This window comes from Bufo bufo, chromosome 1 (genome assembly GCF_905171765.1).
Source record: "Bufo bufo chromosome 1, aBufBuf1.1, whole genome shotgun sequence".
Lineage (NCBI taxonomy): Eukaryota > Metazoa > Chordata > Amphibia > Anura > Bufonidae > Bufo > Bufo bufo.
This window is the reverse complement of record NC_053389.1, coordinates 8,319,885-8,340,249: the sequence shown is the minus strand read 5'-3', so window position 1 is coordinate 8,340,249 and position 20,365 is coordinate 8,319,885. Positions and strand designations below refer to the sequence as shown.

At 52.1% G+C, this 20,365-nt stretch overlaps 1 protein-coding gene across 1 annotated transcript; it reads right to left on the bottom strand.

Moving 5' to 3' along the window:
• Positions 1-10,285: 10,285 nt before the first annotated feature.
• On the bottom strand, positions 10,286-19,296 carry RPS19 (ribosomal protein S19). The gene is made up of 6 exons (XM_040420079.1): positions 19,209-19,296; positions 17,548-17,618; positions 17,328-17,428; positions 11,540-11,723; positions 10,891-10,945; positions 10,286-10,355 (listed from the first exon to the last, which is right to left on the bottom strand). Exons 2-6 carry the CDS (start codon positions 17,616-17,618, stop codon positions 10,326-10,328), a joined length of 441 nt encoding a protein of 146 aa, XP_040276013.1. The 5' UTR covers positions 19,209-19,296; the 3' UTR covers positions 10,286-10,325.
• Positions 19,297-20,365: the final 1,069 nt, after the last annotated feature.

The window sequence follows — 20,365 nt, the reverse complement described above, 5'->3', positions numbered from 1 at the left end:
AACACAGCACAACACTGTGCTAAATAATACCGCCATACCATACAGAAATAATAGTGCCATGTAGTGCCTAGATAATATCACCATACAGCATCCAAAGAACATTGTCAGACAAAATAATACCGCCATACCATATATAAATAATTCTGCCATACCATAAATAAATAATACCGCCATACCATATATAAATAATACTGCCATACACTATGTAAATAATACCGCCATATCATGTGTAAATAATACTGCCATACCATAGATAAATATTACATCATAGCCTATACCGCCATAACCTATGTAAATGACACCGCCATACAGTATGTAAATAATACCGCCATACAGTATGTAAATAATACCGCCATACAGTATGTAAATAATACCGCCATACAGTATGTAAATAACACCGCCATACAGTATGTAAATAATACCGCCATGCCCTATGTAAATAACACCGCCATACAGTATGTAAATAATACCGCTATCCATATATAAATAATAGTGCCATGTAGTCCCTATATAATATCAGGAATATTGGAGAAGCGCTGGGGCTGCAGACATTTGACCCTCTTGATTTTTTCTTGTGCCCCTGATCAGCTTTCATGTCACTCGTCATTTTTCGCCCAGAGAAGTCTTAGACCCTGTTCACATTGCGGTTTCTGGATACATCACACAATAGACACCAGGGGCGCCCGATGGACCAGCAAAGTGTCCGACAATCTGCAGTGGAGCAGTAGCGCAGATGTGAACGGCGCCTAATTAAACAAAACTATCGATACATTGTATAACATTAAGTAGAAACATTGCAGCCAAAAAGAGTCACATGACAAACTCGGCTCTGCTGTGTCAGCTAACATGGACCCGAAACTCTGAGGAGTCTTTTCACCATAGCGATACTGAGAACAACAGTGCCACCTGCTGGCTGTGTGGAGGTACTGCGGCCACGAGGACTGAGGTCGCCTTCACACGCCGCAGATTTTGTTGCAGAAAATTTCTGAGATAAAAAACCGCTTCCTTTCACCTGAACAAGTTTGTATTGGGGCAAGAACACAGGTTTCTGCACCCCCTGGTGGAGGGGACGAGTAATTGGAACCCCGATTATAGTGATGATGGGGGTGCTCCTGCCCTCCGCAGATCTCAGCTTCCCGGGGTGTGATCGCAGCCCCCCCGGACCCTCAGTCCTGTATCTGAGCCCCTTGTATTATTACATTAGGGGGTTAATTGCAGAAATCTTAGTAATTCCCTGATTTCCTCCTAATGGTCCTTGTCATGTGCCCTCTCTCCTTCTGTACCAGTTTGTAACTCATCTTGTTTATGATTAGTGCAATTGTCTGTATTATGTATGTGCACCGCTTATCATATGTACAGCGCCAGGGAATGAATGGCGCTTTAATAATAACTAATAATAATAATGTATGCACGGCGGCCTCTAGTGGCCACAAGGAGAACTACACCACGGGCACAACAAGGCACATGAGGGGACTATGCGGAGCCCCCTGCTGGACATAATCACTGTATTACAGGTCACTGACATCAGGCTGCAATTCCCCAAGCTCTTTATAATACACTGCTCAAAAAAATAAAGGGAACACAAAAATAGCACATCCTAGATCTGAATTAATTAAATATTCTTCTGAAATACTTTGTTCTTTACATAGTTGAATGTGCTGACAACAAAATCACACAAAAATAAAAAAATGGAAATCAAATTTTTTAACCCATGGAGGTCTGGATTTGGAGTCACCCTCAAAATTAAAGTGGAAAAACACACTACAGGCTGATCCAACTTTGATGTAATGTCCTTAAAACAAGTCAAAATGAGGCTCAGTAGTGTGTGTGGCCTCCACGTGCCTGTATGACCTCCCTACAACGCCTGTGCATGCTCCTGATGAGGTGGCGGACGGTCTCCTGAGGGATCTCCTCCCAGACCTGGACTAAAGCATCTGCCAACTCCTGGACAGTCTGTGGTGCAACGTGACGTTGGTGGATAGAGCGAGACATGATGTCCCAGATGTGCTCAATTGGATTCAGGTCTGGGGAACGGGCGGGCCAGTCCATAGCATCAATGCCTTCGTCTTGCAGGAACTGCTGACACACTCCAGCCACATGAGGTCTAGCATTGTCTTGTATTAGGAGGAACCCAGGGCCAACCGCACCAGCATATGGTCTCACAAGGGGTCTGAGGATCTCATCTCGGTACCTAATAGCAGTCAGGCTACCTCTGGCGAGCACATGGAGGGCTGTGCGGCCCTCCAAAGAAATACCACCCCACACCATTACTGACCCAATGCCAAACCGGTCATGCTGGAGCATGTTGCAGGCAGCAGAACGTTCTCCACGGCGTCTCCAGACTCTGTCACGTCTGTCACATGTGCTCAGTGTGAACCTGCTTTCATCTGTGAAGAGCACAGGGCGCCAGTGGCGAATTTGCCAATCTTGGTGTTCTCTGGCAAATGCCAAACGTCTTGCACGGTGTTGGGCTGTAAGCACAACCCCCAGCTGTGGACGTCGGGCCCTCATATCACCCTCATGGAGTCTGTTTCTGACCGTTTGAGCAGACACATGCACATTTGTGGCCTGCTGGAGGTCATTTTGCAGGGCTCTGGCAGTGCTCCTCCTGTTCCTCCTTGCACAAAGGCGGAGGTAGCGGTCCTGCTGCTGGGTTGTTGCCCTCCTACGGCCTCCTCCATGTCTCCTGATGTACTGGCCTGTCTCCTGGTAGCGCCTCCATGCTCTGGACACTACGCTGACAGACACAGCAAACCTTCTTGCCACAGCTCGCATTGATGTGCCATCCTGGATAAGCTGCACTACCTGAGCCACTTGTGTGGGTTGTAGACTCCGTCTCATGCTACCACTAGAGTGAAAGCACCGCCAGCATTCAAAAGTGACCAAAACATCAGCGAGGAAGCATAGGAACTGAGAAGTGGTCTGTGGTCACCACCTGCAGAACCACTCCTTTATTGGGGGTGTCTTGCTAATTGCCTATAATTTCCACCTGTTGTCTATCCCATTTGCACAACAGCCTGTGAAATTGATTGTCACTCAGTGTTGCTTCCTAAGTGGACAGTTTGATTTCACAGAAGTGTGATTGACTTGGAGTTACATTGTGTTGTTTAAGTGTTCCCTTTATTTTTTTGAGCAGTGTACATCTAATACATCTCAGCTGCTGCAGAACCTCTTTCCTAAAATAAAAGTTTTATATAAATGACCAATTGACCAAAGAGGTTTTGCAGCAGCTGAGGTTCATGTAAAGAGGTGCTGCATCAGGGGTGCACCAAGCCTTTCTGCTGCCTGAGGCAAAAACTGAAATGCCCCCCCCCCCCCCTTCAAATGCCAATTTCTTGACCTTGACCTCCATGGTCTCCCCCCAAACCCCCCCCCCCCTTGTGCTGCCTGAGGCGACGCTTCACCTGGCCTCATTGTGCTGCATGCTGTCACCTGCAGTGCACCCAAACCTGAGCCGCCACATCTCCTGTAGCTCAGGGCGATGCTTCTCACGGGTCAGAACGCTGCGGATAATTATGACAGATTTTGCTGCAAATGAATCCATCTGGGAGTCACATCAGAGAGTGCTGCTCTGTCCCCTATGCTTTACACTGCAGTTCTGCTTGTTCAGATCAACTGCTTCCTATAAGCTTATCTTGGAGAACTGATGTTAATTACAGCAGGAACGAATAAGAGGGCAGAGGTTGATCTGAACAAGCAGGTTGGAGTTTTTCCCGGGTCCTAAGGGCCCCTCAGCTGCAGCAGTACTATAAATGACATATAGCTGTTGCAGGGCCCTTGGTACAGATTGTGTATTGCGGCCGGCCCGGGGCCCATCTACAGGTGCTGACCTATTTTTGCTATTCCTATGCAAATTAGACAGTCAGGTGACAGTTCATAGCCAATCACCAGACCAGTATGGCTGGACACTGCAGAGATGGGGGCCCCCTTCATGCTTCATAGGGGGGAGGATCTTGGGGGGTCATTCCACATAACACAGCGTGGGGAAGGAAAATGTGACAGGTGCCCTTTAAGAGACATTACTAGCTGCACACCAGTGATTGACACCCTGATCCCGGGATTGAGGCCCATTGGTATGGAAATGAAGGCTCTCCATGGAGGCGACACCGATCCGCGCCGTCGGCAGCACTTTTCTATGCCCCATCTGTGGAAGCGGCTCTTTCTAAAGACTCTTCCTTTAATACGGGGGAGTAACTCCACAGGTGCAGCGAGACGCTCCGGGACAGGTTCTAGAACGTGCGTTTTATTCCTGCCTATACGGTAATTACCCGCACCTGCAAACCCACGACAAGCCGGGAGACATTTCTGAAACGTGCCAATAAAGGCGACAAAAGTTATATAGACGGTAATTTTAATCAAGGACATTGTGCGCGGCCGATCTAAAACGCGCCGCCCGGAGGAGGCGAGAGCCGGGAGCATCAGCGCCTCGTGCACGGAGAATGAGAGGGGATTGTGTACGAGAACGGCAAAAAAAACATGGCGAAACCGCGCAAGCAGAAGAGTGACGAATGACAGCGGCCAAATCGTAATACGTAGATGAGAGCGTCTCCAGAACGGCCGGTCTCGTGGGCTGTCCCCGGTATGTAGTGGTCAGTACCAACCAAAAGTGGTCCAAGGGCGGTAAGAGGCTCATGGGTGGCAAAGGCTCATTGATGGGTGGGGGGTGAAGGCGAGCCCGTCCGCTCCCACAGAAGAGCAATCTGCTGACAACAGCACTGGTGGTGATGACAGAAAGGTGTCAGGACACACAGGACATCACAGGTTGCAGTGTATGGGATGTGTAGCCGCAGCTGAGTCCTAGGTGACCCAAGTCCACCGCTGAAAAAACCCAGACTGGTGAACAACAGTGCAGGGTAATGGAGCAATGGAAGATGGCCTGGTCTGAGGAACCAGGTTACACCATGTGGACGGCCGTGTGTGTGTGCGTCACTTACCTGGGGAGGAGATGGCACCAGGTACCCTACGAGAAGAAGACGGCCTGGTCTGAGGAACCAGGTTACACCATGAGGACTGCCATGTGTGTCTGCGTCACTTACCTGGGGAGGAGATGGCACCAGGTAACCTACGGGAAGAAGACGGCCTGGTCTGAGAAACCAGGTTACACCATGAGGACGGCTGTGTGTGTGCGTCACTTACCTGGGGAGGAGATGGCACTAGGTGCACTATGGGAAGAAGGCGGCCTGGTCTGAGGAACCAGGTTACACCATGTGGACGGGCGGGTGTGTGCGTCACTTACCTGGGGAGGAGATGGCACCAGGTGCACTGAGGGGAGAAGATGGTGGTCTGGTCTGATGAATCATGTGGACGGCCGTGTGTGTGCGTCACTTACCTGGGGAGGAGTTGGCACTAGGTGCACTATGGGAAGATGGCGGTCTGGTCTGATGAATCCCATTACATCATGTGGACGGCCGGGTGTGTATGTGTCACTTACCTGGAGAAGAGATGGCACCAGGTACCCTACGGGAAGACGGCCTGGTCTGAGGAACCATGTTGTATCATGTGGACGGCCGTGTGTGTGCGTCACACTTACCTGGAGAAGAGATGGCACCAGGTGCACTATGGGTAGAAGGTGGCCTGGTCTGATAAATCACGTTACATCTTGTGGACTTCTGGGTATGTTTCACTTACCTGGGGCAGAGAAGGCACCAGTTGCACTATGGTAAGAATGCAGTCTGGTCAGAGGTATCACGTTACATCATGTGGACGGACTTAGCTGTGGAGATGGCACCAGGTACCCTATGGGAAGAAGGCGGCCTGGTCTGATGAATCACATTGCATCATGTGGACGGCCGGGGGCTTGTGTCACCTGGAGAAGAGATGGCACCAGGTGCACTCTTCGTTTCCCTCCCTGGTATTGCCCTACACACGTTTCCTCGGACAGCATTACTTTAGCCGCCATCGCTGCTTGTCTTAATGAATATTTGTTTCTTCTAATTAACTCCTTCCTCACCTCCTTTCTTACATATAATTTCTCGCAGGCGCTCGCCCTGGTTGCTGTGAAGATCTTCTCATCCTTCTGCACCTGTTTAGCCCTTTACACTGTTACAATGTAGCGCTTTCTACAGATACATACAGCTGCCGTCATAGCAACCAGGGGGCGTGTCCTCACTGTTCCTTCTCCCGCCAACACATATTTAGCATTGAACCATTCAGATGAATTTCCTACTAAGCGTCAATTATTTTCAAAAACATCTTCCGTTCTCCACCCTGTGGAGCTCTTTCCACAGACAATGGTTCTGGGAACATCTTCATTCCTCCGACCTCAGGTTTAGGTTTTCATCTGAAGAAGGATCTGAACCCAAAAAGCAGTGTTTTTTTTTTTTAACCAATAGTTATATTTAGTGCTGGGTCCCCCAGGATTTGCCTGCGATCTCCTCCACATACGGATGCACGGCGTGGCCTCCACTATATACCTTCTGCCACGTACCCAGAGTCCACTCCCTTATCACACGGCCGGAGTAATACCTCCTGCTCGATCGGGATAGAATGAATTTGCCCGATGCAGGGTTCCATAGTCTGGGTGCACTGTGGGAAGACGACGAGCCGGCGGTGTGATGGTCTGGGGTCAGCGGGCTGTGTCGTCACCTTAGCACTGCACCCATCAATGCAAGTAGCACAGCGGTTCTCAACCTGCGGTAAATGTAACCTAAGGATATGCGGTTCGGCCCCAGCATCCAGTAAGGTCTCCCTGCTGGTTGTTAGTCTCTTGATAGTCAACCGTACTGCTGTCTATACTAGGGTTGGACGATATCAAAAATATTCAGACGATAACGATATTAAAAAATTTATCGCGATAACGATATATATTGCGATAAATACCCGTTTAAAAGAAAAAAAACCACAAGGAGACGTTATACTGTATGGGGGGCCACAAGGAGACGTTATACTGTATGGGGGGCCACAAGGAGACGTTATACTGTATGGGGGCGGCCACAAGGAGACGTTATACTGTATGGGGCGGCCACAAGGAGACGTTATACTGTATGGGGGGGCCACAAGGAGACGTTATACTGTATGGGGCGGCCACAAGGAGACGTTATACTGTATGGGGCGGCCACAAGGAGACGTTATACTGTATGGGGGGGCCACAAGGAGGCGTTACACTGTATGGGGGGCCACAAGGAGGCGTTACACTGTATGGGGGGCCACAAGGAGGCGTTACACTGTATGGGGGGCCACAAGGAGGCGTTACACTGTATGGGGGGCCACAAGGAGGAGTTACACTGTATGGGGGGCCACAAGGAGGCGTTACACTGTATGGGGGGCCACAAGGAGGCGTTACACTGTATGGGGGGCCACAAGGAGGCGTTACACTGTATGGGGGGCCACAAGGAGGCGTTACACTGTATGGGGGGCCACAAGGAGGCGTTACACTGTATGGGGGGCCACAAGGAGGCGTTACACTGTATGGGGGGCCACAAGGAGGCGTTACACTGTATGGGGGGCCACAAGGAGGCGTTACACTGTATGGGGGGCCACAAGGAGGCGTTACACTGTATGGGGGGCCACAAGGAGGCGTTACACTGTATGGGGGGCCACCATACATGCAGTAATACTTTGCGATATACCTTTCCCGCGGCTGCCTCGCTTGTGTGCTCTGATTCTGACATCAGATGCCGGTGGGCAGAGATTTGAATATGGGAGCAAGGAGGAGGGAGAGCCGGGGGCGGCCGCTGCGGGAAGTAGTAAGTTTATAATTTCGTCACCAGAGCACACACTAGTGAGGCAGCTGCAGGAAAAGTCTCTCCAGAGACACCAGTACTCACACAGGGGATCGATTCGCCATCTCCACATATACAATAGAGCCGGTGGGTGACGACGGTGATGATGTCAGATGGTGGGTGGAGACTTGACTAAGGGAGGCGGAGCAAGAAGGAGCCAGGCCAGGAGCGAGAGGAAGTAATGTTACTCAGCGGCAGCGCTATGCAAGGTGCAGCGGCGGGCGGGCGCACGTTTAGAAGCGGTCAGCGCACAATGTGAGCTGACCGCTTTGATGACGTCACAAAATACTGCGGTATTTTGGAAACAGCGATATCGCCATATCGCCGTTTTTTTAATACTGCGGTATATCGTGATACCGGTATATCGCCCAACCCTAGTCTATACTGTTGAATGCTGCGGTGGGGGCACAGGAGGCGCCGCTCACTCTGATAGGCCACAGGCATAAAGCCCTTCAGGTGGTGTGATGACATCATTCGCTGACGACCACCACCTGAGCCGAGCAGCACAGACAGTGGCATGGAGCCTTGGACAGCTGTTGGGCCACTATTGGGGGGGGGGGGGGGGGCACTGTGCCAGCACTACAAGCACATTTCAAATCCTGTGCCTGTCTTCATTCAGCGCAGGCGCTCAGAGTGCTGAGGAGGCGAGCCTCCTTCTCCGAGAGCCGAATGAAGACAGGCGCGGGATTTGAAATGCTGACAGGGCCGGGAGGAGGAGAGCGCTCGCTGGCCCTGTCAATCAACAGGAGGAGGGGGCGGCTTTTTTGTGGCGGCCACCAGCAAGTAGACGCCCTACTTGCTGGTAGTGAAGTGATTTGCATATTTTAAAAGATCGATTTTTAAGGAAACGAAGCCACAGAACAAGGTAAGAGCCCTATATAGGGAACAGTCGTTATAAAAGGATTTTAACAAGCCAAAAAAAGTGTTTTGGGGGGTGACAGAATCCCTTTAACATTAAATTAAAAATAAAATGGTCGCACAAAACATTAAGTGTCGATAATTGTGATAATAACGTCTGCTACATTAGGTCAGGCGGAAGGACCTCCTGCAGAGCAGGAACAGACGAGTCCTCCGATGACCCTACAGAAAAGGCGTCGGACCACCATCTGGACATCCTTGTTGGCGAGAAGTGACGTTTATCGCCGGGTAAGCCACCGATATGTGGGGCGATTACTCTGCTTCATCTTTAATGAAGAGTCTTCAAGAAGATGCTGATAAAACACCTGATGAGGGCCCCGTCCTCTGCTGAACACTACCACTACTATGGTAAGACGCTCCTCATCTAATGCAGCAAACAGACATACTTACTGTATTTTCCGCCCCATAAGACGCACTTCCCCCCCAAAGGTGGGGGAAAGTGCCCCTGCGTCTTATGGGGCGAATGCTGGCAATTTACATGGCAGTCTGCGTTGTATTAGTGAGGAAGGGCTGTAGTAGGCGGGGAGAGTGGCGGGGCCCCGCAGGCGCTGTACTCTGGCCCCACAGCTCAGTATGTACTGTATTATACCTAGTGTTAATCATCAGATCTAAACCCAATAATGATGCGCTCCCCATCTGTACTGTACTTACCGGTACACGTCACGCTCCTGTAGTAAGCGCTAGCAGGCAGGCAGGCCGTAACTCACGGAGGTCATGTGCCTGCTCCGTATACTTTATGAATGAAGTATACGGAGCAGGCACATGACCTCGGCGAGTTACGGCCGCCCGGCCTAGCTGCTAGCGCTTACTACAGGAGCGTGACGTGTACCGGTAAGTACGGTACACAGGGGGAGCGCATCATTATTGGGTTTAGATCTGATGATTAACACTAGGTATAATACAGTACATACTGAGCTGCGGGGCCAGAGTACAGCGCCTGCGGGGCCCCTCCCTAGGAATCTGTGAATGGGATAATGATGGGGGGGGTCGTCTGTGGATGGCATTATGATAGGGCGGGGCGGGGGACTGTGGATGACTCATCCACAGATCCCCCCCATCATAATGCCATCCACAAATCGCCCACGTAACTGTGCATCATCCACAGATCCCCTATAATAGTGTCATGCACAGACCGCCATTAGTTCAAACCCACCAAAAGCACACCCTTTGGTTAAAAAAAAAATTCTCTATTTTTCCTCCTCAAAAACCTAGGTGCGTCTTATAGGGGGAAAAATACGGTAATGTTTTGTGCGACCATTTTATTTTTCCTTTAAGGAACAGTCGGCTCATCTGGCTCTGTGATAATTAGCAGCTCGGCCTCCTCTGTATAAACCCTGGGGCACAGGTGCGCGCCTCTGACATACAATCTCAGCGACCAGCTCTGCTACATCTGCATCACACTGCAGTCCTGGGAGCGGCCTGTGATTATGTATAATCCTCTAATAAACCAGATCCCCCGACCCCTCGTGCCCCACAGACACTGACAGCAAAGAGCGCTGCAGCTGCTGGAGGCAGTCGCTTCTTATGGGGGAGTGAAGAGCCCACCACTGGACGGACTCCGCCATAAGAGCAAGTGTCAAGTGATTTCCCAGGTGAAGAGATCAATTTCTAAATTCATTTTTAAAAAAAGAAACTTCACAAAGTCGTCAGTTTTGGAGCAGAAAGTTTTTATTTTAACAAATAGACTTAATGTTGTTTCTTGTTGGCGGCTGCGACCTGCGAGGGAGGAAAAGAAGATGCGGAGATCAGTCGCGGTTATCAGACATCCATGTTACAGGGAGAGTGTGGCCGGGGCAGGTGGCATGGAAATGGTGGCAAGAAAGTAAACTGCTTCCTACAAGGTTCCCCGCAGCCCCCCAATGCTGCTTCATACTGTCCGGTAAACGGACATATCCCAGCTGTGGGGTCATGTGACCGTCATACCATGAACGGCCATCATTATAATGATTCTGTAATGACCAGGACAAACCATGCAGATGTGAACCATACACCGCTTTGTCCGGAGGAGACACCAGCCTGCGGTCATATCCGATACAGTACTGATAATGAACGTGGAGAGAGTGGGACCCCCACAGTCCACTACAACAGGGACCCCCCCGGATAATACACATGGCCGTATTTCTCTGCAGCGCACGAACCACGTAATTCACCAGGTCCAGTCTGCGATCTCCCTGGGCAGGACACCATACTGGGACTAGGCCACCATGTGAGCGGTCAGGACAAGGAATGAGGAGAGAGATGGCGTACTCACCTGTCCAGCAATTCTGTCCAGATCTCTCTGTCCCTGGGGAGTCAGTCTGCGACCGCTGTAATACAAGGTCAGTATAGGGTTAATTATCACACCCTGGATGGTCATCGCTGATCAAATCCTCAGAAGAGAAGCCATTAACACTGGTACCAAAAGCTGCATCAAGTCAGTGGTGGACAGGTGCCCGCTCCATACACAACCCCCCAGATAACAGGGTCTATAGCCACCGCAGGGCCCTAGTAGGGGCGCTCAGTCCCAGCCCGCTTCCATGACACCTCACCAGGCAAAACCTAGCCATCGGGGGAGAAACGACAGGTAATTGCTCTTGGCAGAAGAGGTGAAAACACGGAAGAGCAGTCGCTAGAACCGGCTCGGTACTTTAGGGGCTGCACGATTATTCCTACACGGTCTAAGCAGCCGCCACCTTGTGTGGAAGGAACAGGTTCAGAACAAAGCAGCTGACCACACGTCTCCACCGACCAAGGTGCGGTCACTTGGATGACGAGGGTCTCCGCCAGCCGGACGCCCATTACCACACCCATCATTCTAGGAACATTCCTGCCAAAACTGCTGGTGTTCTACCTGGTGTGACCCATGGGGGGCAGTGCACGGCCCACGGGTTGGCCTTGCCGATCATGTTGGATCCACTTACCCATTGGGGTCTTTCTCCAACATTTTCAGGCCCTCCAGTGCCTGCAGTATCCTCCGGGCTACGCACTTTGATCCATTGCTGAAGTGACTTGGCTTGACCCCATTGCGCTGACGCCCACCGTAGATCTTTGTCATGGAGCCTACGCCGGCACCACCGCGGAGGTACAAGTGACGGACTGTGGAAGCTGGAAGATGCAGAATCATGTAAGAGGCAGAAGAAAACCCACCGGCTCCCCAAGATCAGAAGACCCCGCTACTTCCCAGAACAGCAATGTACAATATCAGACCCTGGCCCATCCCCCACATGTACACGGCGCCCTACACCAGGAGCGGTTAGAGAACCAGCAGCTTCTATAGCTGGACCACCCTCCATTTATTACTATGGGAGGGCAAAACTAGGCGTGCGCTGGCCTGCCCATTTCCACCAGCCCCACAGAAGTAAAGGGAGCCTCCATTTCGTTGCCCGGCTATTTTCGGTGCTCCCGGAGGGCGGCTGCGCATGTGTGGTGCGTTCTCCATTCTAAGTATAGGTGCAGGTCGCAGAGGTGGGGCCCGCACCCATCAGACATTGGGGCATATCCTAGCGATATCCCCCCCAAAGTCCAACACAGGAATAACTCTTTAATTTTACCAAAAGCAAGAATAGCAAAGGTGCCTTGTGTACCAGGAGGTAATATACCACTGCCACATACATTAGTGAAGGGATTGGACATGTAGAAATCCAACCTGCCCAATCCTTTCCCCTCCAACATCCGCCCACACATTAAATGTCGACCAGAACTGGCGGGTGCAGCCAACATTAATGTAACGTGTACGGCCACCCCAAGCTGTCAGGGCTGCACTGATGGCAGCAAGGATGGCGGATCAGCCGCGAGCCCCTTTGCTTCCTATGGGATCAGCCGCGAGCCCCTTTGCTTCCTATGGGATCAGCCGCGAGCCCCTTTGCTTCCTATGGGATCAGCGGCGATCCCTAGTGCGACCAGTGTCACCGTGTAGCCCTAGTGTCACTGACTGCTGGTCCAGCAATGTACGCAGGGACACCTCGGCAGAACCAGACATCGCTCCCCCTGCCCCCCTCAAAAAAAAGGAAAGAACGGGCTGTCAGGCACAGATGGCGTCCATTATGGGACGGATCCAGCAATGTGTCCCCATAACAGAAACCCAGACAGATGTGAACAGAGCTCGAGGTTAAAGGGGTCCTCACATCAGTAGGTGCCACTTGTCATGTAGGGAAGGTTAAAGGGGTTATCTGAGGCTGGAAATGCCCCCCCCCCCATACACTGATTCTACTTACATGGCGCCCCGCTCCCCCCCCCCCCCCCATGTTTTTATCCACGGGGAGGCAAGTAGAATCACTGAGGGGCCATTTCCACCCTCTGATAACCCCTTTAATACAAGGCACTGACTAATGTATTATTGTCCATGTCGCTTTCTTTGCCGGCTGGATTTATTTTTCCATCACATTATACACGGCTCGTTTCCATGGTTACGACCACCCTGCAATCCATCAGCGATGGTCGTGCTTGCACACTAGGAAAAAGCACCGGCCTATGTGCGCTCCCCCATGGCTCCGGCCACCAGTACTTTCTACTATAGTGTGCAAGCACGGCCGCCACTGATGGATTGCAGGGGGGTCGTAACCATGGAAACGAGCAGTGTGTAATGTGATGGAAAAATGAGTCCTGCCAAAGGAAGCAACATGGAGAATCACCATACATTAGTAAGTGCCTTGTACATGCCCTCATCATCTCCCGCCTAGACTACTGCAACATCCTCCTCTGTGGCCTCCCATCTCGCACCTCCAATCTATCCTCAACTCTGCTGCCCGACTAATCCACCTCTCACCCTATTACTCCTCTGCCATTGCCCAGCGAATTCACTTCAAAATTCTAACAAATACCTACAAGGCCGCCCACAACCTGTCCGCTCCCTACATCTCTGAGCTCCCGATACACCCCCAGATGTCATCTCCGATCCTCTCAGGACCTCCTCTCCTCCGGGATTTCTCCTGTGCATCCCCCCATCTACAGGTGAGCGGCACGCTGTGCAGAGTGGAGCGGGGTTGGGGGCAGAGGAGCGCAGAGCTGCAGGAGACCCTGATCTGCCTTGTACAAAGCCTCCCCGGCAGGCTGGTTTACCCTGCAACTGGGGAAATGGTGCAAAAAAAAAATAAAAAGTCTGTGCCCCAAAGGTGGTCTTCCAGTGACCTCTTGGGGAAAAATTATGCAGGGAAAAAAATTCAAAAAAAAAAAGGAAAAATTGCTAAATAAAAAAAAGGGTTCACTGTCCCCCAACAGTCTTTTTATGATACCTTGGGGGACACATTACGTGGCAAAAATATAAAATAAATAAAATAAAACTACAAAAAAAAGGTGCAAAATAGAGTGTGGGGGGGGGGGACATGTGGCAAAAATATAACCAAGTAAAATTAATTATGAAAAAATAATACAAAGTAAAAAAAGAAAAAAGTGAAAAACAAAAGTGTCCGTGTTTTTGTAGCAGAAATATATTAAAAAATTAAGAAAAAAAAACACAAAAAACACCCACACCAACCAAAATCGGATTATTGCCCCATTCACATGAGTTATTTATTTGAAGAATAAGGAGTTATCGTTTGAAAAACATTGTAAAATGTTTTGTACAGTTTTTCCCCTGAATAAAACCAAGAAATAAATAAGGCTACTTTCACACCTGCGTTCGGGTGTCCGCTCGTGTGCACCGTTTGAAGGCTCTCACAAGCGTCCCCGAACGCATCCGTCTGGCCCCAATGCATTCTCAGTGGAGGCGGATCCGCTCAGAATGCATCCGCCTGCCAGCGTTCAGCCTCCGCTCCGCTCAGTGAGCGGACACCTGAACGCTGCTTGCAGCCTGGCCGTGCGGAGGCGAGCGGATCCGTCCACACTTACAATGTAAGTCAATGGGGACGGATCCGCTTGAAGATGACACAATATGGCTCAATCTTCAAGCGGATCCGTTCCCCATTGACTTTCAATGTAAAGTCTGGACGGATCCGCTCAGGCTACTTTCACACTTAGAAAATTTTCTAAGTTTTAATGCAGACGCATCCGTTCTGAACGGATGCGAACGTCTGCATTATCGGAGCGGATCCGTCTGATGAAACATCAGACAGATCCGCTCCGAACGCTAGTGTGAAAGTAGCCTTAGGCCCTATGTGTCAAGTGAAAAATTGTTGCAAAACTTTTTCTAGTCCCAACACAAAGTTACAACCGTTTGCACCACCGTGTGCGCTAACTAAAAATAAAGAAAGTCGGTTCAGGGCCGGTTATTAAAGTGTTAACCAATAAGCACTTTCCCCACTAGTAAGGGAATGTGCTTACTGGTTACTGCATGGCGCCTGTAACTGGCAGGAGGCGGTAATAACCAGTGAGCGCGGCCCCTGCAGGGAAATCGCTGATTTATGAATAGGAGGCAGGAAAGGAAATGTTCCTGCAGCAGAAGATTCGTACTTCATAGCCTCTGCCGCCATCTTCCGGTTCCTGCACTTTAACACCTGGCAGCGCACGGTCACATACACCGATCCAGTCAGTGACTGGCTGCAGCAGTGTCACGCGGCTGCTGGCCACATCATTGGCTGGGGATGTACATGTGACCGTGCACCGCCAGGTGAGTATAACTCTTATAGGGGCCATCCTGCAAGAACTTGGGAAATCCCTTTAAGCCCCTATTACACCGTGAGATATTCTGGGAACAAGTGTCACTGGACGCGCTCATTCCCGATATCTGGCGGTATAATCGTGCCGCACATCTGTGTAATCAGGGAAGGGGTACTGATCATGTAACTAAATGGAGGAATGACTGTCATAGCGATCATTCCTCCCCGGTCACTTCACATTGGCCTGTGTAATAGGCCGATGCAAATGAGCGCCAATCAACTTTTTTTTGCGGTCCCTTGAAATAGAGCGATGTGACAATGCGGCCCTCCGACCAAAATAGGTTGTGCACCCCTGGTCTACCCCATCAGACGCTCACCTACAGTGGAAACCTTTAAAAGAAACCTGAAAACCCAGCTCTTCAGACAAGCCTCCAACCAGTGACCCTGCTGCCTCTATACCGCCATGAGCAGCTTCACCCGCACCTACTGTGTGCTTCTCCCACACCATGTAGATTGTAAGCCTCGTGGGCAGGGCCCCCTTCTGTCACAGAGGCTGCCTTAAAGGGGTTCTTTCTTACAGATGATCAGTCCCCCGGACAGGTCCGACACCCAGAACCCCTGCCGATCAGCTGTTTGAGAAGGCTGTAGCGCCGTGGCCTTATTGAAGCTTTCCGCAGGCCGGTGACATTACAACTGTCACGTAGCCTACGCGCAGCTCAGTCCATTCAAGTCACTGGGCCGCGGGAAGCCGCAAGAAGGCCACGGCACCACTGCCTTCTCAAACAGATCGGCGGGGTCCTGGTTTTAAGACCCCCACCGATCAGATGCTGATGACCTATACCAAGGACAGATCATCAGTGAGAAAAAGTAAAGGACCCCTTTAAAAGAGTTTTGCGTTCTCATTGATGACCCATCTACAGGCAGCGCCTACGCTGCACACTCCCCAATGTTTGGGTGCTGGGAGTCAGACCCGCCGCCAATACGAGAAAACCCCTTTAAAAGGGTTGTTTTATTTAGACATCCCTTCTCTACATGACCCAATCAGAGATCACCACTAGGGATGAGCGAATCGCATAAAACTTTGTTCTAATACTGTACGGAGCGAGCGATCCCTACAGTGTTAGCATCTACCAGGCCTAGAAGCCATCCTGCCCACCCCTCAGTGCCCCCATCCCCACCAGGCCTAGGAGTCATCCTCCCCACCCCTCAGTGCCCCCATCCCCACCAGGGCTAGGAGTCATCCTCCCCACCCCCACCAGGCCTAGGGGTCATCCTGCCCACGCCTCAGTGCCCCCATCACCACCAGGCCTAGGGGTCATCCTGCCCACCCCTCAGTGCCCCCATCCCCACCAGGCCTAGGGGTCATCCTCCCCACCCATCAGTGCCCCCATCACCACCAGGCCTAGGAGTCATCCTCCCCATCCCTCAGTGCCCCCATCCCCACCAGGCCTAGGGGTCAACCTGCCCACCCCTCAGTGCCCCCATCCCCACCAGGCCTAGGGGTCATCTTGCCCACGCCTCAGTGCCCCCATCACAACCAGGCCTAGGGGTCATCCTCCCCACCCCTCAGTGCCCCCATCACAACCAGGCCTAGGGGTCATCCTCCCCACCCCTCAGTGCCCCCATCACCACCAGGCCTAGGGGTCATCCTGCCCACCCCTCAGTGCCCCCATCACCACCAGGCCTAGGGGTCATCCTGCCGACCCCTCAGTGCCCCCATCACCACCAGGCATAGGGGCCATCCTCCTCACCCCTCAGTGCCCCCATCCCCACCAGGCCTAGAGGTCATCCTGCCCACCCCTCAGTGCCCCCATCACCACCAGGCCTAGGGGCCATGCTGCCCAACCCCGACAGTGGGTAGCCTGCTGGCGAAAGCAGGAGCAACTTAAAAATTGCAAGGTAGTGAGCAGCTGTCATGGCGGCTGGGGTCATAAGGATGCGGCAGGGTCTGCGGTTCCCCATCAGAAGAATAGTTCTCACTGCATCTAGAAACGCACAGAACACAAAAGCGCCATTTACGCCGCCCAGTGAAAGGCGTAAAAATTATCACCATGACAACTGCAGTCCCTGGCACCTTGTTTCACCCCCATGACACCCTGTAAATGGGTACAGAGGGGCTCAGCGGACGTTGCCCTGTCTACGGCGGTCCACAGCACAGGCCTCGGGGGGCTCTTACCTGCGCGGGTGTAGAACCAGTTCTCATCGTATGGCGCCAGTTCCTTGTGTTTGGCGAGTTTCACGGTGTCCACCCATTCTGGAACCTTGAGTTTACCAGATCTAGAACCGCAAATACAAGATCAGTACAAGGAAAGCACCGACACCGCAAAAGCTAGGCTACTACTACCACCACTATCACTACTACTACTACTACCACCACCACCATCACTACTACTCACTTCTTGAGGAAAGCAGCCAGGGCTCTGACGAACTCCTGCTGGTTCACGTCTTTTACGGTGACTCCGGGCATCTGCGATGGAGAAAAACCAAGAATTACTAAAAATGTTCATGTACTCTTCCGCTCAATGTGTAACTACAACTCCCAGCATGCCAAACTGTAGTTTGAGAGCCACAAAATCCACTGCTAGAGCTCAGCAACCTCCAACTTCTTGATTGAGCTGGAGTTCACTACTACAGTACAGCAGCCTGCATGCCCGGCTAAAGCAGAACTACAACAACCAGCATCTGTGCCGTCAGCATGCAGTTTGTCAGGGCACGCTGGGAGTTGTAGTCTTGCATCAGTTTGAGGAGGGGTTAGAGGGAACATTAACCCTCAATTAACCCCAGTACAGACACCGGGCCCCTGCTGGATATATAGGGTCCCTAGACTAAGCAGCAGCCTGGAGAAGGGAACTCGGGTCAGCAGTCAGGAGCATTAAAGGGGTTTACCCATCTCAAACATTGGGGGCGGAATGCTAGGATGTGCCCCCATTGTCTGATAGGTGCGGGTCCCACACCTACGAGAACAAAGCAGGGACCACTGTGACCGGAGGACCCCGGATTTCCCAGGGTCTGTCCACCAAACGCTGCTCCCATAGAAGTGAATGGCAGCGCACTGCGCATGCGCGGCCCCTGCTCCCATTCATTTCTATGGAGCAGACGGAAATAGCTAAGCCAGTGCTTGGCTATTTTCGGCAGCAACATAAAAATGAATGGAAGGCGCTGCGCATGCGCCCTCTGTTCATTCCCCGGCTCCGATCTCATAGTAGGTGCGGGTCCCAGCAATACGCACCCATTGTCTGAGATAGGAAGACCCCATTAAGTGGCCCAGATACATAGAGGAGGTTCATTCAGGGGCTGGTGTCAGTAGAAGGGGGGCATTTGAGAGCCCGGCTCTGCTTAAAGGATGCATTCAGGGGCACAGATCCATTGAAAGGGGGCACACAGGGGCCCGGGTCCATGGAGGGGTAGCACTGAGGGCCCGGGTCCATATAAAGGGGGCATTCGGGGTACCGGGATCGTGGAAGGGTTAGGTCCCCACTGACAGGGTGTACTCAGGGGCCCAGGTCCATAGAAGGTGGGTACTCGGGCCTGGGTCCCCACTGACAGGCTGTACTCGGGGGCCCGAGATCATGGAAGGGTTAGGTCCCCACTGACAGGGTGTACTCGGGGGCCCGGGATCATATAAGGTGGGAACACGGGCCTGGGTCCCCACTGACAGGGTGTACTCGGGCCTGGGTCCCCACTGACAGGCTGTACTCGGGGGCCATGCCCATGGAATGAGCAGTCGGGGCCCCAGCATGTGCTCAGCCTATGGGGCCCCGGATACAGGCTCCATGCGGGGAACATGTGCCCGGGTACAGCGCACAGACAGCGGCCTCCACGTCCCGGAGGGAGGGAGGGCAGGAGGCACGTTAAGCCCCCGACCAGTCCACGCCGCGGCAATCCATGGGACAGGAAACGCCAAGGCCCCAGAGCCGCCAACGTGCCCCGGACAAGAAGCCTGTGAGCGCTCCTCCGCCTCCACGTCACCTGCCGGAAACCCGCTTCACATCCCGGCCACAGAACCAGGAAACCCCGCGGCTCCGGCGCCTCATGGGCCGCTCTAGGCCTCACTCACCTTCTCCGTACAGAGCCGAGAAGGCAAAAGGGACAAACGGGGTCTCCCAGGCGCTGAAGAAGGGGAGCGGCGTAAAGACACGCCTCCATGAGCAAAGAAGGCATCCGATTGGACAACGTGACGTAACTGGGGGCGCGGCCGGCGCGTGTCAGGCCTCGACGTTGCTTGGAACGCTTCCGGCTACTTCCTGTAAGGGTCACGTGGACAATTGGGGTGTGGCCTAATGTGGTGGAGCCCGTTGGCTGACGCTGGGGCAGACTTGGTTGTTGTGCTTTGTTTGCTGGGACTTGTGGTTCTTCAGCTGTGGTTGGCAGTAGTGATGTCATCAGCTGAATGTTATCAATGGAATTGTTTCATGGCAGTTTTCCTGTAAAAAGATGATAGAAAACGCCTATAATATAGGACAGGGGTCACAGTGCGGCCCTCACCGCGGGCGTGACCTCATCCGCACCGCTTACATCCGGCATGGAAGCCCCCTTTCACGTTCGCTGCGACGCTGACGTTCAGTCGTTTTATGTTTTTGTATTTTTTTCTGCTGCAGAAATACTTTATTTGTATTTTGGATGCAACATTTTTTTTTTGTAAATTTCTCGCTTTTTGAAATTCTGCGCCGAAATCGCGTCTCAGAAGCGGCAGCAGCAGCAGCGAGGGGTCGTCAGTCCATGCGGTGTGAAATCTGCTGGAGCACATTGCGGCGAATCCGTGGCGGAATCAGCGGGTCTTTTACGTGAATGGCCGTAGATTACCGCAGATTACACCGCGCTGCGGAGAAACGGGTCAAAGCCGCACCAGAAATCCTCCGAAAAAAACCCCCAAGTCTAATGCAAGTCGTGTGAATGTGCCCTTAAAGGGGCAGGAATATTAAAGGGGTCGTGTCACGTCTGTTCATACCAGGCCCTTACTAATGTGTGGTGATTGTCCACGTTGCCTCCTTTGCTGGCTGGATTCAGTACACTACTCGTTTCCATGGTTACGACCACCCTGCAATCCATCAGCGGTGGTCGTGCTCGCACATTATAGGAAGACGCAGCGTCCTCTGTGTGCTCCCGGCCACCAGAGAGGCGGACGCTTTTCCCTATCACTTTAATGACGACGCCATATTTTCCGTCACGTTCCAAGACCCAGATTTATCTTTATTTTCCCGTCAGTGTAGTCAG

Excerpts from the sequence above, each read along its gene's own strand:
- RPS19 (XM_040420079.1), bottom strand. The coding sequence starts at position 17,618 with ATGCCCGGAGTCACCGTAAAAGACGTGAACCAGCAGGAGTTCGTCAGA. Across the intron at positions 17,429-17,547 it reads CTGGCTGCTTTCCTCAAGAA|ATCTGGTAAACTCAAGGTTC; the intron begins GTGAGTAGTAGT and ends TTGCGGTTCTAG. Across the intron at positions 11,724-17,327 it reads CTGGTTCTACACCCGCGCAG|CTTCCACAGTCCGTCACTTG; the intron begins GTAAGAGCCCCC and ends TGCATCTTCCAG.